This window comes from Equus quagga, chromosome 6 (genome assembly GCF_021613505.1).
Source record: "Equus quagga isolate Etosha38 chromosome 6, UCLA_HA_Equagga_1.0, whole genome shotgun sequence".
In the NCBI taxonomy this organism is placed as follows: domain Eukaryota; kingdom Metazoa; phylum Chordata; class Mammalia; order Perissodactyla; family Equidae; genus Equus; species Equus quagga.
The window spans coordinates 85,089,695-85,108,642 of NC_060272.1; the positions used below are offsets into that span (position 1 = coordinate 85,089,695).

General features: G+C 41.1%; 1 protein-coding gene across 1 annotated transcript in view; it reads right to left on the reverse strand.

The window, feature by feature from the left end:
* Window positions 1–18,948, reverse strand: part of AOPEP (aminopeptidase O (putative)) — a 332,639-nt gene that overhangs the window by 57,996 nt on the left and 255,695 nt on the right. The window contains exon 15 of the mRNA XM_046663936.1: window positions 18,661–18,735. Coding sequence (XP_046519892.1) covers window positions 18,661–18,735 — 75 coding nt within the window. The remainder of the gene's footprint in view (window positions 1–18,660; window positions 18,736–18,948) is intronic.

Below are 18,948 nucleotides of genomic sequence, written 5' to 3' on the forward strand. Positions count from 1 at the left end.
GGGAAATGAGGAGTGACTGCTAATGGGCACCAGGGATCTTTCTGGGATGATGGAAATGTTCTAAATTTGGATTCTGGCAATGACTGCACAACTTGGCAAATTTACTGAAAACCAGTGAAGAGGACACTGAATTTTATGGTACGTACATTACACCTTACACAAGCTGTTAAAAATCCATATATACACACGCACCAAGCCTACTGCTGAAGCCCGGGGCAGCTACCAAGCATTAAATCTGTGTTTTGGTTGTCCCTGTTACTTTCTTGACTCCAGAGTGGAAAAGATGACATCAGGCCATTAACATTATAAGAATGCAGAATTTTGCTATTCAATTTCCTCTTAAAGATAATAAAGGAGCAGAGGGGGAGGAAGGCACACAGGCGGAGCAAATAAATCTGCTCTTTCCTCATTACAGAGTTCATACCGGGTCACGACCCTATTAGCCAGTAACCACAAGTAGCTTACTTATTACTGCGTGTTGCGGGCGGGGGCAGTGGGGGGCCTGGGAACGCAGGGAGTCCACTGCCCTACAAACATAGGACCTTTGTAGTGGGCAAACCCGGACCAGGCACTAGACTAAGCACGATAATGGACACTCTGAACAATTAGGAAATGGGGAACTAGGGAAATTCTTATGTTTAGTTCATGTAACAAAATCTAATACAAGCCACTTACCTGCCAAACCTCAAAGTTAGGTTTTATTTGTTAAAATCAGTATCAACTTAATCATTTTGCCATTCTACATAATGAAAAACCTCAATCTGGTAAACAGGCATACCGTGTACAATATCCTAAGGCAACCCATCTTGCCTTCCCTTTCCATCTCCTAATGAGGCAATTTTTGCCAGTGTGCTGGCTCTGCTTTACAGACTCATGACAGACCCCTTCTTGGCAGGACAAGGGACTGGACGGCATCTGGCACTGTTGCTGTGGACGACGAACAGACCCTGGAGCCATGTCTGAGTGCTGTGGGCTGACAGTACTCATTGACAGAAGGCTGGAAGGGGCAGGGTGACAAGCCTACAGAACGGCCCTGCTCAGAAGCAGGTCATGGAAAAAATAAGAGCAAGCACAAATTAGTCAGAACCTCTAGAGTTTTCTGACCATCTATAGCCAGGACACCAAGACTGCCCCTGCCAGCTACTCAAAGGATGTCCCAGGCAGAAGCCACAGCACAGGTACCGTGTCCAGAAGACAAGGATCTTAGGAGCATCTTATACGTCCCTGTACAAAAGTTTCTGAATAAGAAAATAATAATAATAGTAAGTACATAAATGATAAGCGGGCCAATCTGAAAGAAACAGTATGGAATTATTTTTAGCTGAAGTTGATAGGACAAAAACCCATCTTATGAAGTGAAATACACTGTGGAAAAGAGTAGAATGGGCAGGAAAACGGAAATGCTATATTTATCCCCTTCTCTCCCACCACCCTTGAGTATTTCCTCTATTTGGAGAAGAAAGCAATAAAACTGTTCTCCCTACCAACATTCTCCCTCCGCTCAGAGACACACTGGCAGACAAACTGGTCAACAGGCCCCACTGGTGTGGCAGGCCGCATATGCCTGGCCCGGAACACACACCGCCTGGGACAGTGAGTCTGCATACACGAGTCACAGGAACACACATCTGCAAACAGCTGTGGCTATCGGCTGAGGGGCGCCCCCTTGACCTGTCAAATCCTTCCAGTCACTCTCACCACTCATGGAGAGGTAGAGCATCGGCTGGGAGAAGAGGGGGAGAACATTGCAGAGGCCTCCTCAGGGCCCACACTGCCCCTTACTGTGCATGATCCTGCACTCAACTGCTGCTCTCTGTCAACAGAGGTTAAGAATATTCCAAGAATGCCAAGGTCGAACGAAAATGACCAGGAGTGTTTTCTCATGATTCATTCCCCTCATTCCCATCCCACTTTCTCTCTCATTCCTTAATCCTTACTTAAAATAAACTTCACAGGGAAAAAGTAGGGATCAGGTGAGTACAAGTGGCAACCTGCATAATCTGATAGAGCTAGCTGGCTAATATAACATTTGACATGAAAATTATCCTACCTAAAGAAATAATTTCTTTCCCATAAAAAATGCAAGCACACTCATAATTTAGAGGGCATGTGAAGTTTCAATCCTTAGCAATTAGGAAGCCAAAGTCAGTCCACCGGTCTTTGTCCGACGACCCTTTAACTACTTGAAAATGATGTCTGATTATCAAATAATGTTACGGTTATCTATAAAACCTTCTTTCTAAAAAAGATCGATCCTTGATTTACATAAGGACGTTCTGAGCAGCCTTTTTAAATCATACATAACACATTACTCATAGTTGAGACAAACACTGGGCCCACTTCTTCAGCGTCTAAGTGGATTTCCATTAGTTAAGTCAGCACCTCAGGAAACTTACTACCTATTCTGAGCCAGTGCTACATAATTATAGTAACTGTAAAATCAGACCTCCATAGTTACTGGGGGCGGAGACAATATCTCAACACTTGTTTTTGAAAGCTTCCTGGAATTCTAGTGCTCAGAACACCAGCAAGCACTGTACTTCTGGATGGCCAGAACTTTTGCGAATTGAGATCACTTTAACTAAGGCCTGAACCCAAATCAATAAAACAGCTTTGATGACTTCAACTAAAACTCTCTTTGGAGGAGCCTAGTGGAAACTTCCAACAGAACCCAAGGCAGTATTTGCCTGGGGCAGAGTGGCCGCACAGAGCAGATTCCTGGGTCAGCTTGGGAGACAGGTGCACCTGTAGGTGTGGCTGGAACCTGCCAGAGAAGTAAGTGGGCTGCCTCCCTGGTCTCAATGCTGGGGACACTTCCGCTGGCCCATACATGCCAGGCTGATGTCCCAAACATGCGTCTTGATGGCCATCCTTCCTGTGGCTGCATTTCTTAGTCTATCCTATTGGTTCTCAAAACTCCTTCTGTTCTCATAATACACCCACAGGCGACACATGACTTTAAACTCTGATAATGGTACTGGAAAAGCCCATGATCAGTAACATGAGTAACTAATGTTGGTGAGCAATGACCCAGTGGCAGCTCTTTGCTCAATGCTTTCAGTTACTATTTTATAGACGCAGAAAACTGAGGCTTACACAGGCTCGTTTGTCCAAGGTGAAAAAGCTAATCAGGGTGAAGACAGGATTTCAATCCACCTATCGGAATATGAATTCAATGTTGTGAAAGACTTACAGAGGGGAAGAAATGTACTTTACGATTTCAATTTAATTCTAAGAGCACAGATGACCTACAGGCATCAGCTGCGGCCATCTGCAAACTTCTGTAGAGGGAGAAGTTAATGGAGACCGCATGCATTCTCGGAAAAAGAGAAGAAAAAGGGTCCATCCACAACAGATTAACATTTCTCTTGCTAAAAAAAACTAGAATTGGAAAATTGCTTGGGAAATAAATGCTCTTGACAACCGAACTCCTTCTACTGAGCTACTGTTAAAATAGCTACTTTAATTTTGATTTTGAATTATTTCTGATATTAAGATTTACTATAACTGTCTTTAAAAAAAAATAAGCATTTCCAAATATGCTAGTAATAGTTTTTCACAGGAAAAGCGCCACCAAGAATAGCATAGAGATATTACATTATTCTTAATCCTCATGTAAATGATGTGGCTCACCCTCCAGATTATTGGAAGATAATTTGAAAGACCAGCAATGAGAATACCGATGATCACATATATTTATACTACGTCCCCCTCTCTTCTCTGTAACGTGCATATCACAAAATAGGGCTGATACAAAAAATTAAAAACTGAGAAATTACAAATACATGTTCAAAATCTACACCAATCACTCGTGCTTATTCTACCCTTCTCTCCCCTTCCTGTTTAAGAATTTGAACACAGGAGTGAGGCGTCCTGTAGCAACAAATTAGATTTCCTCTCTTCTATTATCTGGAACTCCATCAGGATCACAGTAGCTCTCAAAAAAGAGAAAGTGAAGTTAAGCAAAATTAAACAAAAAAACATCTCTTTCGCCTTCCATTCTGGACCCCAGTTTGCTCCACCTCCACTTTTTCCACTGGGCCTCTCCCTAGGATGGCTCATGATGACAACAACTTTGCACCATGCACAGGGCAGGTCTCTGGGAGTGTGAGGCAGAGGCAGAGGCAAATAGTGCTAGCTCTGGAAACAGTGCCTGCAGCTTCCCTCCAAGACAGGAGACAGCGGTCACATAGCAGGCCTTGGCCGAAACCTCTCCTGCTTGGAGGTCAAAGGCCAACGACATAGAGTGTGAGTGAGTGTGTGTGTGTGTGTTTGCATGCACATGCACGCAAGCTATACATGCACAGTGATATATCAGTAATCCTTTCCTGGAAGATAGTTCAGCATCGTTTAGATTTGTCTTATTATAATCTGATGCTCTATATTGGGTAATGCTATTGTTGACCAAGTCAGTGACAATCTCGAATAAAGACTCAAAGTATGCCAGGATTAGCAATGCAGGAGTAATATCCAGTGCCTTCTCTCCAACACCTTTCATTTTGCTGGGAGGGAAGGAAGGGCACCTTCTACAAGTCTGAAGCAGCTCAGTACTTACCTTTGGTTTTCACCTGCTCATTTTGGACACTATCCTTCTGTATTTGTCAGCTGCGTTGCAGAGAAAACATAAGCAGCTTTTTTCTTAAACTATAACATTCCCACTCACTCTGCCCTGCCAACAGTACAGAAAGTTCTGGGGAAGCAAACCTTTCCTAATCCAAGTTCAGCATTAGTTTTATCAACACTGTTCTGGGGGTGGAGGTGGTTTGATTCAGCCTGTAAGCAAACAGCCAAGTCAGAGAAACTGTAGAAAAACTTCACTTAACCCTAAATTTGCAATACATCAACGTACGAATTATGTATAAACATGGAAAGCAACCCTGCATTTTAGAAAAAGTAATAACACATACACTAAAAAACATCTGCACAGGGGCAGACCCTGTGCCCCAGTGGTTAAGTTCAGCATGCTCTACTTCAGTGGGCCAGGTTTGCGGGTTCGGATCCTATACCACAGACCTATACCACTCATCAAGCCATGCTGTGGCAGCATCCCACCTACAAAACAGAGGAAGACTGGCACAGATGTTAGCTCAGGGCTAATCTTCCTCAAGCAAAAAAAGAGGAAGAGTGCCAACAGGTGTATTAGCTCAGGGCTAATCTTCCTTACCCAAAAGAAAATATCTGCACAGACTGAAGGAAAGGCATTTGTGAGAGTACCTTTACTGTATTCCAAAATAAAATGCCTAGTTATCTGGTCATAATTATGTTTGATTACAAAACAACAGCAACATTTTCATGTCATAGTTGCTTGGTTTGTGACAAGTATCACAAAACCTCAAATGATCTGTGCCTTGTAAAACTCACTAATATGAAAACCAAAATTTCATGTCAACCCTTGCAGACACCCAGCTGCCTCACCCTGAAGTCTCTGCCTGCTCTTTGGAATGACTGAGCCCTGAAAATCTGGCTCAGTCCACACCCAACCAAGCCAGGAGGGGACGGTTCTCTGGAAACCTGGAAAAGGCCCTCACTCTGGAGGTGGTGCTAGGCCACAAGGGATGGCCTTGTAGGGGCCTCCTGAGTCTCTCAGACCTTCTTTCCAACATGCCCTACAACCCAACAAAGACCAGGCTGACTCATTTCTCCTCACGCAGAACTCAAAGCCGCTCTGCCTCACAGCCTACTGTGGGGAGCTCCCCAGGCAGAGTTGAAAAGAGAGAAAAAAAAGGGGGGTGGAGTGGGGAACAGATCTGGGCTCTGGCCTATGCCCTAAAGCCTCCCAGGGCCTCCATATTCTCACATGTAAACTAAGGGCTAGAGTTAGAGAGGCTGGAAGGCCTTCCCCGCATCTAACAACTCTGGTCCTTAAAGCCTCCCAAATCAAGCCCTAAAATGACAAGAATTGTTCAACTTCCCAGGTGACATTCTCCCTCCTCCATTTCCTCTTCTGCAGCCCAGGACACACGAGTGTTTAGAACCTCAAGTAGCTTTCACAACATATATTCACTAGCACACTCCTCCAGTTGCTTGATTTATAATTTTTCTAGTTATTTTAAACAGCTCCTTGCTGGTGGTGATTTTATTTTCTGAAGTTACCTCAACATTTTAGCTCTTCCGATGTTCTGTGCAGCAGCATGGTACCAAGACGAGATTTCCACAGATCCAAAAACTGTGTTCTCTTTAACATTTAGAAACTCACCATGGCCAAGAATCATTTCAGAGAAAATAACCATTTCACAGACAACCACCTGTACTAGAATTGACTCTTGCCATGAAATAAACTGAACGCTGTAATGCTGTCTAGTGAGAGGTACCAGAGGTAGCTGAAACCTTCTGTTAGAGCAGAAACACATCACACAGTGACAATGGAAGAGATGTGTCCGAGAGTAAGTGCCTTTTGTTAGCTAAGTATCTCTATAAGTTCCACCAGTCTTCAAAGAAATTTCAAATCTGGGGGCCGGCCCCATGGCCAAGTGGTTGAGTTCGCATGCTCCACTTCAGCAGCCCAGAGGTTTGGCAGTTCGGATCCTGGGCACGGACCTAGCACCGCTCATCAGGCCATGCTGAGGAGACGTCCCACATAGCAGAGCTAGAAGGACCTACAGCTAGAATATACAACCACGTACTGGGGGCCTTTGGAGAAAAGGGGAGAAAAAAGGAAGATTGGCAACAGATGCAGCTCAGGGACAATCTTAAAAAAAAAAGAAAGAAACTTCAAAACAGTGTGGGTGAAAGAAACAAAAGCAAGGACTTATTTAGTATAAAAAATGATTGTAGATTGATCTAAAACGGAGCTCTCTAGAACGCAAATCTTACCGACAGCCTGAAGAACACTTTGGGAGCTTCCAATTTGGAACAGAAACAATGACAATTTTATTCTACTATAGTGGACAAACTGAAGAGAGATGCAAATAAAACCACACAGTGGCTCTGAGAAACATGACCGGTCTTCTTGAAGAAAGTCAAGACACAGAGACAAGACATGCACAGCTGTGAAAGCACTACTGCGGAATCTGCTGCAGACCAAGGAATGGCTACTGCAAGAGACCAAGGCTGATTGCTTTAAGTCTGTGAATAAACTTAAGAATGTCTTCCTGTCTCACTGTCATGAAGGAGAACAAATCAAATGCATAGTGTTACTATCCACATGCCAGCAGGTAATCAGCCTTTCACAATCCTATTGGAGAAGTACTCTACAGTGTATTAAATATTTACTAAGTGCCAGCTGTTTTAGACAAGTCACCTCACTTAACTACCCCTCAAGGCTCTGGAGAGGCAAGTATCTACCCCCTTTGACAGGATGACACATGGTGACACAGGGCTCGGGAGCCAGGCCTGAGCCAGCCATGGCCTACGCATGGCAATTAAGGAGCAGAGGGTCAGCTCCCCAAGACACAGCCACAGCTCTGCAGAAAACAACCAGATTTCATCAGGTAAAATTCTAGAGAGGATAAGAATGATCATTCTACAAATATCAAAACCACCACTCTTAACAAGGCTACGAGGACAAACAGGACCCTGAGTCACAGGGAGCCAAGAGTCAGAACAAAAGCAGGTCGCTGGGACTCCAACTGCCATACGAGGGCTCGAGGCTCGATGACTCATCTGAGGATCCCGGGTCAGACATCAGATGCTCCTCTTACAGTGCTACTGCCTTCTGCTCTGTAAAAGGGGGGACAAAAGCATATGAGGGTATGTAAACACTTTCAGGTCCTCACAAGAAATAAAAGCATGAAGTGCAGAAGCATGGTTCACCACCCATGAGGACATCTAAAATACAGAAATCTGACAATGTCAGGTGCTGATGAGGAGGTAAAGAAACTGGGCACCTTAAACTGTTGTGGGAATGTAAAATGGTGCGGCCACTTTGGAAAACAGTTTAGCAGTTTCTTAAAAAGTTGACTATGCACCAGCCATATGGCCAAGTCACATGGGTCCTAGGTGTCGACCCAAGAGAAATGTCTCCACAAAGACAGGGAAACCACTGTTCCTAACAGCAAAAACTGCAAAAAAATCCAAATGTCCTGTCAACCAAGAAACAGACAGGGGTCGGCCCCGTGGCCAAGTGGTTAAGTTTGCACGCTCCGCTGCAGCGGCCCAGGGTTTCGCTGGTTCGGATCCTGGGCACGGACATGGCACCGCTCGTCAGCCCACGTTGAGGTGGCGTCCCATATGCCACAACTAGAAGGACCTGCAACTAAGATATACAACTATGTACCGGGGGAATTTGGGGAGATAAAGCAGAAAAAAAAAAAAAATATTGGCCACAGTTGTTAGCTCAGGTGCCAATCTTTAAAAAAAAAAAAAAAAGAAACACATAAACGAAATGTAGTATATCCAGACAATGAATGGAATACTACTTTATAATAAAAAAGAACAAATTATTGATACATGCAACACTGCTAAACCTCAAAACACTATGATAAATGAAAGAAGCCAGGTCTAGAAGACTAAAGTGTGTATGATTCCACTGATACAAAATTTCTAGAAAAGGCAAAACTATCAAGACAGAAAACAGATTAGCAATTGCCTGGGGCTAGGGGTAGGGACAGGGACTGACCACAAATGGACAAGAGAGAACATTTTGGTGATGGAAATGTTCTAAAACTAGATTGTGGTGATTGCTGCACAACTGTATAAGTTTCTTCAAACTCAACGGTCTGCATATGGGTGAATTTTATGGCATACAAAATATACACGACATATAACTCAATCAAGGTGTTCAGAGAGAGAATCAGAACCGTCATCTTCTGTAGTCTACAGGAGCACTCAGCATCCTTTACCGCCATTGTCAGGAATAAATGTTACAGGTGTATCTTCAACACTGACAACTAAAATTTGTGTGAGAGGAGACAGGAGAAAAAAATCAGACACCAAATTGTATACGAACACAATCCAGAGGTATGTTCTGTTTCTCTTCTAGACTGTTTCTGCTGTTCCCCTTTAACATCTCATTCCCTTCATGGATATCATGAATTTCTTTTCTTGGACACAGAAAACTAAAAGCATGAGCTTTACAGCTTTCAGTTATAAATGAGGCCACAAAAAAATGACTACTGTTGCCTTTTCTATGAAAATGCTAGAAAAGTAAAAAAATATATTCTGAGACCATTTTTCCCATTTTATATGATTTCTCTAGTATTAATTATTGCAAATCAACTTGCTTTCCTGCTTTCATATATAGAAAAGCTGAATCTTCAAAGATGTACAATTTAGAACTTAATACTCTGAAAAACCAACATTTCTTGATTTATAGAAAGATACATAAATTGTTAAGTGACTTGGACATACACTTAACACCATTTTTGTGGCCCACTTGATGAGTCCATTATTCTCATCATCAGAAGCATAGAAGGAGTATATAACTATTTTTTAAAAATAATTTTAAGAAAAAGAGGTCATGCTTTATCTGTGGTGCTGAAAACGTGTGGGATGCTTTTTGAATGACAAAACAACGTCTAAAAATCATGAGATTGGAATTCTGCAAAGTTCTGGAACTTGAAGTCACCCTCCTAATTCTGAAACATTCTCATTTCCCATTTTGCCCCACGACCAAACATTTTACAGGGAAGGAAAAACCCCCCAAAACTTAACAATGCAAATAAAAGGAAAAATAACAGAGTGAAATAGATTAAAAACTTTATGTCCCCCAGCTCACAGGTGGCCAACACTTGCTTCAGCACCTTGATTTTACATTAGTGAGCCAAAGAGAAACACTAATTTCACAGTTTCCATAGGTTCTCATGAAGACAATCGGAATTCTAAGAAATTATAGTATCCTCAATTCTACAAAATAACAAAAATTGAACGAACTGGAACAAATATTTGTACCCTGCTCTCAGTATGGACAAGGCAAACAGCCCAGAACGATACAACTTCCTCTCCTTACCCAAGATTCACAGTGCTCTGTGTACATACCTATCGAACCTCCGATACAGGTTTGAGTCAACACTGTTTTCTACTCTTCACAGTTTTTTACATCTCAACTGTAAATTCTTTGAGGACTGTTTTCCATTCACCTCTGTACTCTCTACTCCTTACTCAGGGTTTTTTATCTTGTGGATATGCAATGAAGTTAGTAAATAAACTGTTTAAATAAACATAGAATTTAACAAGGAATGTGTTATGAACAGAATTATAGGCAGTATTACATTTCTAGACTCGAGTTTCCAAATCACCCTGATTCATAAGTGTCAGCAGAATTTCTATGATGGGTTCCAGCCTTACTTGCAAAACATTAGACGAATTTATTTTTAAAAATCGCATATTCAAATAAAGACACTAACACTATTTATATGTATGTCAATCAAACTCCTATCTGTGCTTACAAATCAGGTAAAAGCATTAAAATGGATTCGGTTAATTCAATTACCCAATTTCCCACCATAACTTCCAGCCCGCATGTGTAAAGGGTTGCTTTATCAAAACAAGGCCCAGGCATGGAAACTCTAGGCCAGAGTAGCCTCAGGTAAAATGCATACTATACTCATGTCCCTAGTGTGCGCTACCCTGGTTTGGATTTATTTATCACATGCTGCTTTGTAAATGATCTTTGATATGTTGAATGTTTTATCTCCAATGGCCAGAAATGACATCTCCTGTTTCTTTGGTATTTTCCAGCAGCTTCTTGCACAGGGCCTTATGTACAACAAATCCAAGAAAACATGTTGGCTGATTACACTGACTTGGGTCTTCAGCTCTCCTCATTATCTGAAAAACAGTCCTTTAATTTTTGTCTCTGTATCGTTCTATGCACATATAAACTAAGATCACGTAAACCGAGAGATCTGTGTGGGAAACTAACATATGACGGGCAAGACTGCGAGGAGAACAGAGCGGAGCTAGAGTTTTCTAAATGAGATACTTTCAGAAAGCACTGCTGCTTTTAGACCAGTTGTCCTCCACGTGCAGGCGCAGAAAACTGCTGAGCACATGGAACCAGGGGGAGACTATTTGTCAGGATGTAGACAAAAGGCTTCAGAGTATCCACTTCAGATTTCTCACAAATATAGAGTCAACTCAAGTCCGACTGCCCATAAAATGAAGCACTCTAAATTTTCAAGTTTCTTACAACAAGGGACTTTAAAAGGTCACAAGAAAGTAAAATAAATTTAAGGCACTTTATATACACTATCTTGTTTGGTCTCCAAATCCACTCACTGAGCAGGCAAGAAAAGTTATCATTATTCTCATTTTACAAATGAGGAAAATAAAGCTAAAAAGCCAAGCAACAACTGGGAAAACTGACTCACAAAGGAACGTTAGAATAAAATTTTGAGAATTTAAAGAAAAAAATCTGAGCATCCAGGTGAAAAGACAGGTCACTCTGAAATGTCTTACACAAGACAATGGAGTAACATATTTAAAATACTTAAGAAAACATGACCCAAGGATTTTATGTCTAGTTGAAGTGACTTTCACGTATAAAGAGCACAAACTTTAAACATGCAAGAACTCAGGAAACATGGTTGCCCCAAGCTCTTCCTGAGAAATCTACTGCAGAACTGGCTTCAAAAAACCAAAATGACCGAAATCAATATAAGAGCGGATGATGAGCCTTAAATATAGGATTTACTTGCAGAACTAAAACTAAGTGATTTTATCAAGGATACAGGGTAGTATGTAATGTCTATATATTCTGACATCATAAATACAGTACAGCTATCAAAGGTGGGGACAGAATGGAAAGAATACATGAAAAATACAGCCGACTTACTGACTACGTTAAAGGTATTATCTGGAAGTAAAAAGACAGTATTTCAAGTCACATAAGAGAAGAAAAGAGGGGAGGGGCAAGAAAAAGTTAATATCTAATTTCATCACTGCTCATAGCAGGGAATCAATACATAAGAGCAAAAAAGTAGACAAGAGAGGCAAAAATGTATTATATCAAAGTATCCATTAGAACAAAAATACAAGCCTTGTTAAATACCAAAAAATGGACCAAAAAAATCATAAAACTCTACGCAAGAATCAAAGCCAAACATATTCATTTTATATTGAATGTAAATTGGCTTAACTGGCCTATTAAATAAAAGGATTTTCAGATGAAAGCAAAAGTCAAGTGACAAACTCAAGGAGCACATAATTAGGTGGCAGAGTTGGGAGCAGTGTCAAACCTTCCTGATTCTGCACTCTCTTTATAGAAGGGATGAAAAAGATGCCCCATGACAAACGCTAGAAAAGTTCTACCAAATGTCCTTTAATGAAAACCTCTCTCATTAAAGAATAAAATAATTAAATAAAAACCTGGACATCAAAATGTTTTAAAAATGCAATAGCTAGGTATGACTTTATCAGATAACTGCCATTTTGGGGATTCATTCATCTACTTCATTCAACAAATATTTATGGAGGCTGCACGTGATCCAGTCCTTTTCTAAGTATTGGAGATACAAGGCTTGAGTGTCATTTTTGCTATGTGCAGAGACCCAGAAATATGAATGAAACACCTGTTGGTTAGACTTAAAGATACAGGCTACTGTCGGCCGAAGATTAACGGAAACAATGACAGGCCCTAAACTATATCGACACCAGTAGGTGCTACTAAAATAATGCATCTTATTGGTGCCATATCATACCAGGCACAAAACAGCAGCTCGTTAAAATGCCTAGGACAAGAGTGACTGTCAAGTAAAGCATGTGTCACAGGACTGTAACTAATGCTTCCTATAAAAGCAACTAGAAAGCCACGAAATTTTTATCTGCCCACCTCCCCTTTCCAGCCAAAGTCTTCATGTTTTATATTAAAATGGCTTTCATCTTTCATGGCACAGAAGAGTCGACGGCTGCTGGCACCATATCTCCTAAAATCAACAATAGCATAATTATCTGCACACTTCCAAGTGTTTTCAAAATACACGCTGGTTGAGATTTTCCCAATTTAGACATGTGTGCTTTACGCTGGTGGTCTAGGACTGTCAACAGCCTGTGTTAAATAGAACTTCTCAATTTTGCCCAAAGCATTCTTTTCCCAAGCAATTATTTGATTTGTTTATCCCTCATCTACTTTCACAAAGCGTCTGATGCAGCCTACAACATCCTCACATCATACTGCCGGTTTGTGACACCACTTTAATGGTGCACTGACATGCCATGATACAGGTAAGGCACTTAGAACACATGACAAGTATCAGCTATTATTATACTAATAGTTCCATTCAAAGATTCTTTTTAAGATAATGTGAATGAGTGCATGATGGTGAGTGGATGACTATAATTTTCCCTGTTATGCTAGTCGAAAAGGGGAAGGAATTTTAGTACACTCAGAATTCTCAGAAGATTTTTTTCTTAAACTGCAGATTCTTAAAAAAATAAATCTACAGAAGAGATGAAAATTTAATGGTATAAAATTATACAGATCAGACTTCCTTCCTGAGGCTACCAAAAATACATTTTATCAGCAATTCTTCCATGGTTCAGCTTAAAAAAAAGAGAGGAAAAGCAATAAAAGGCCAAGATCTTGAGAAACCAGATCTAACTTGAGACCTGGGCACAGAGAATTCAATAAATTATGTATTTGTTAGAGATTTACAACGAAAAAAGGGAGACGCACAAGTAAGACCGAGTTCTAAATACTTCAGCAATAAAATAACAAATTGTATATTAACAGCACTGTAATTACTCCTTTTGTTTGGTTTCTTTGTAATTACTTTTAATAAATTACTCTGCCTCCCCCCATCCTTCAAGTAAGTTGTCATCCAAAGGCATAACCAGTACAACACAGGACACAAAGCCACTCACAGCTAGGGAGGGGGGCTGGTGCCTCAAGAGCTGCGACTCATTAGAATCCATGAAGCTTTCCTATGGAGATCAAGTGTCAACGAAGCTATTGTAAGAGATTACACTTATATAAACGTAAACGAGTTATCAATTCTCACTGGGCAAGAGCACCAGCGCCTGGGAAGCCACTCAACACGAATGCTGCCTCCGCTGCGTAACACTGGCTGCTCGTTCCTACCATTTTGCTAAATGCGACATACGTACTTCCTACAAGCTGAAGGGACTCTTGGCTCAGTACTCCTTAAATTCATCTTGTGACATCTTACCAAGCTTTGTATCCTGATGGCTCCATGGTCATGCCTAACATAGTTGCTGTCTGCAGTTACTGGTCCCAGAAAGAGTCAGATAATTTTTATTAGTCTTAAATACTGTTTTCCAAATATAAAACAGACCTTTGTCACAAAAGACAAACAGCAGCATTTTCTTAGTTTAAAATGTATACCTACCTTTATCATGTTGAATATTCCAACATTAGAATTGTAAAAGAACTCTCTTAGAGTGTATAAAACTTTAAAGGGAGCAATAAATGTAGCAAAATGCATAAACTCAGTTGGGTTTTACATACAACTTAAAAAATCTGTGAATTATTATTCATACCAACATTACCAGTGACTGCAGTTCAGAATCAAGTGTGTGGAAAGAACAAATGAAATAAAAGTAGAGGGAAAATGCTCCAGAATTTAGGAAGGACATTATCACAAAGAAAATAACTCCAGCATTTTTCTCAAAGACTCAGAAAATAGAATTTATCATTTGGCTCCCACTATAATGGCCAATAAATACTATAAAGTCCACATTTTCACAACTCTCTCTCTAGATTTTTATGTTTCACTTGATATTTCAAGGAAAATTTTACCAAATTTTAAACAATTTTATGCTCAAGAGTATTGTTTTCAGGTTCTGGCAGTGAAGAATAATTAAGGTAACCCTAAAGGGTGCTTTTGTTGGAAATCATTTGCTAGTGTTCCTTATGACTAACGGTAACAGAGGCCAGACAATTTCAGCCTTACCAAGACCTCTCACCTGGAAGCGAACACACATAAAGGACTGCTCGTTGGTAACAGGAGCCAATCTTAGTCTTGCTGCATTTTCAATGCTTTGAAAGTATGCCAATGAACATTTCTGACATCACCATACATACTTACTGATGGCCAGAAATGAGTATTCTAAAATTTTTTCTGTGAATATTATCAGTTACACATGAAGTGGGAAGGGTACTTCTTTTAAATCTGGAAATTGGAATTTTCTTCCTCTAAAGGAATCATAGGTGATTCATATGTTTTCCTCAAATAAACGATTTCACAAAATATTATTTTACAGTATATCCTAGTCCTTAAAATACTGATAAAATTATTAAAAACTTCATATTATTCTACGTGTATATATTCATAAAAACGTCGTATTACTCCTCAATCCTTGAATGCGACAGATAATTTGTATTTTTCTTTGATTCAGTTAATGATAAAAGCAGAAAAGAAATGTGTGTTCTTCCTCCAAAACCAACAGCTGTTTAGTAAAATCTATTAACGCTATTTTTAAAAATACACATTATACAATTCAATGCTGCAATCACCATTGTTTAAGCTGCCCCTTGCAGAGCAGACTGATCCATTCTTCCTAACTGTTCTTTGTTTATGTTCTCCTGGCCTTTCTGTTGCACAAATTATTCAAACCAAATAAAAGGAACTCAAAATAATGAAAAAGGAAAAAATACCATAATGCAAAGAAAACCCATCTAAGGACCAGAAGCAAAAGAGAAGTGAGTTTTGTAATTTAAAATGAAGAAAACAAAAACTGTATAATGGAATTCAGTTATATCAGTGGAAAGAGGGCTAAAGTATGAAGATAAAACAAAATGGAAATAAATGTCAGAGAAGATAGTAAGATGATGCACAAGAGAGAATGATGTATCTTCAGGAAGATAAGAAAGGAAAACAGTAGACAGCAGAGCTATCCAGTGGGTGGGTGGGAATGACACAACGCAGAAGAGCCGGCCAAGAAAGGCCGGGGGAACATCCTCCATCACTTCTCCGGTGGTGCCTCTCACTCACCCAGTGCACTTTATTTCCTTATTCGTTATTTTAACCCACAGCTGAGCACGGGGTAAGTTTGTTTTGCTTCTCCTTCTGAGTTCACCAAAAAACTCAACTAGTATTTCAAGTTACATCAGGCTGTGCCTACTACTTAGCACCTCTGAGATTTTCTTTAAGGGGGAAAACAAACAGCTCCTGTAAGATTACATTCTTTCTGTGTAACTTCTCGCCCAATGCCCGTTTCCACACTGGGCTTGTATCACTGCTCTTTGTTTTTCTTCCTCAGGCAGATCAAAAGACTCTGCTTTCCACAAGTCAGTAAAAATTGGAAGAAAAATTTTAAGACCCTAGCATAATTTGGGGGCTTTTAATTTTTTCAATTTTAATTTTTTAGTGAGGTTAACACTAGTTCATAACATTATATAAATTTCAGGTGTACATCATTAGATTTCGACTTCCATGTAGACTACATCGGCCCTAGCATAGTTCAATACAGAACAGTTCACTCATCCAGGCTGAATCCTGCACCAGTCCTGAAGATGCAGATAGAAACTCGTTTTCTTTTTCTACAGTAATATAAAATGAACTAAAGCAGGAAATACCATAGTGTTATTTTAATGTTCTAGAAAAATACAGCCGTTGCATGAGAGAAGAAAAAGACTAAGATGCTTCTACTTGCAGCATGGCAGACATTTTAAAAAGGCTATTAAACTCAACAGAAAGTTAACCACCTACATTCCTATTAGTAACAGGTTCAAATCTCAGCAAAAGGTTAACACATGACCTCAGTTTGAATACTCATTACCACACAAAAGTCGATCTGTATTTCAGAATAGACACTTGGGGGCAATCGGGGGCTGCACCTTGGCTACCAGCGCAGGAGAGCTGGCTCTGGGTCTTTCGGAATTTGCTCTCATGCTCTTCCTTGGTGGCTGATTGCACTCCCTTTCACCTCGCGCTTCAAAATATCGCATGCTTTGCCTCAGCGAGCTCCAAACCCTCTCCTAGGCATGACAGAGGCAAAGCAGTGGGCAAAGGGCTCGGCTGCTGTGCAGAGCCGGGAGGAAAGACTGGAGACGCTGATAGTTAATATTCTCTGATACAACTCAGAAACGTCCCATCTTCTTGCCGTCCCCTCCTCCATCCTCAAAGCTAGTCAGCTTTAAGCTTCATTCCTTGAAAGGAAGTTTGGCACGTTGGTCCCAACCTACTTCATTTTCATATCCTCTTTAAAACTGCTGCCCACATTTTCTAAGAAAAGTCAGCCATGCATCCTCCCTGTAAGCTCCAACACCACGGCCTCCATCAGGGAGAGGCTCTGCGAAGAGCTCCCACTGTGGGGGAGGTAAAATCCTCAGTCCCCTCCCTTCTCATTCTCAGAAGGCAGTGGTCAGATCCTAAGTGTCACAGATACGGTTACTTTTAGTCCACATTTGGACAGTGATGGTACCTAACACTCTGCAAAGATAAGGGCTTCCCCTTCTATAGATGATATGCTGTGCGTTTGGATAATCTTATCTTTGGTTTTAAAAAAAAATAGCTACAAAATATTTTTTTTTAAACACTAAGCGAGCCGTAATTATTCTTCCTTCTTTGGACATTTTATGATCTCATTCATGACCTCACATTTAAAAAAGACCTAAAGCATGAAAGGTAAACAAATACAACCTACCATAACACGGTGAAGTATGGTCAGAAAACTAAAGTCTGTTCACTGTGACACCTTTTCCTATTACCGTTGAACTGAAGTAACAACTATGACTCTTTAAAAAGGGAAGGGCTGTAGTGCCACTTTTCACACACTGAAGGTCTAGCTGCAAATGCCTGTACTCCTAGGCCAGTTCTTTTTACAATTCTCTTAGAAGCTACCCTTGGTGCCCTCAAACGCACTCTGAAATGTTGGTGTCACCTTCATAATGATGTGCTTTGTGCACGCTCTCGGACACTGCAATGCCCATACTAAGGCAACACATCACAGAAGTTGGCAGCAATGCTATCAGCAAGAATTTGGCTTCAGAATCAGGAGTGATTCATCATACATTCTAGCAACAGAAAAACAACAGGCCGCTATTTTAATCCCTTGGTGCTATCAAGAATCAAAAAACGGGAAAATAATTAACCAAAAGCAACAAAAATCATACCTGCTGTAACATTTGTAGAAATATTATTCACTTTTAAGAGTTTTCAATAAAAGTCACTTAGAAAACAGACTACTTACCTTATTTCATAATATTTATTACAATGACAAATCAACTTTTAACTTAATACGACTTCAGGAGAAATAGGTAGTCCAAACTTCTGCAAAGTAACCTGTTGGAATTCTAAATTCAGGAAAACAATTTCTCATTTGCTTTACAGTAAACAAAATTCCTCCTAGTGTTTCAAAAGTCATCCACTTCTTCCATCTTCTCCCTCCATTTTTGAGATGACTCTAAAATCTGAATGAGTGAGCGTGCCGCTGTATCTATCACAACCAGAGACGTTTGACACTGTGGACGATTTATTCAGAACACCCCCACCCTGTTTTCAGAGACCCTAACACCGCCATAGTAAATACGACTGGTCTAATATAAGAATGGAGCCCACTTACGTCCTGCTGCTCTCTCTAAGGAGCAGGAAACAAATCTCCATCCCAGGTCGTTCTCACTTCAGGAGAACAGAGGATGTTGACAATCAGTAGGAATACCGACCAACGTTTCCATAGAACTCTTAACGTAAATTTACGGCTTACTGTACATTTATATAAAACTTTTTAAAAAATGCTGCTCTATTGTGTGACCCAGTCCGGGGGGCAGACGGGGAGACTGAGCGAGAACTCCACCCGGCGCGCTCTCGCGGGGAGCCCTACCTTCTCAAACACTTCTTCGGTCTCCCTTCGTTTTCGTTTTCGGGGTCTCCGGTTCACTCGAATCCATTTCGCGACCTGCAGTGGAAAGACCACGGAGCACTTTAAACAGGACCACGGGCCCCGAGGGCCGCCCGACAGCCTCGCCCCGCGCGCTCCCGCACCCTCCGGGGCCCGCAGGGGCCTGGGCCGCGCGGGGAGCGCGAGCCTCGCCCGTGGCCTCGCCCGCCGCCCCCTCGGGCGCGCCCCGGGGCAGGGCCGTGCGACCCGCGGCCAGGGCGCCGAGGACGG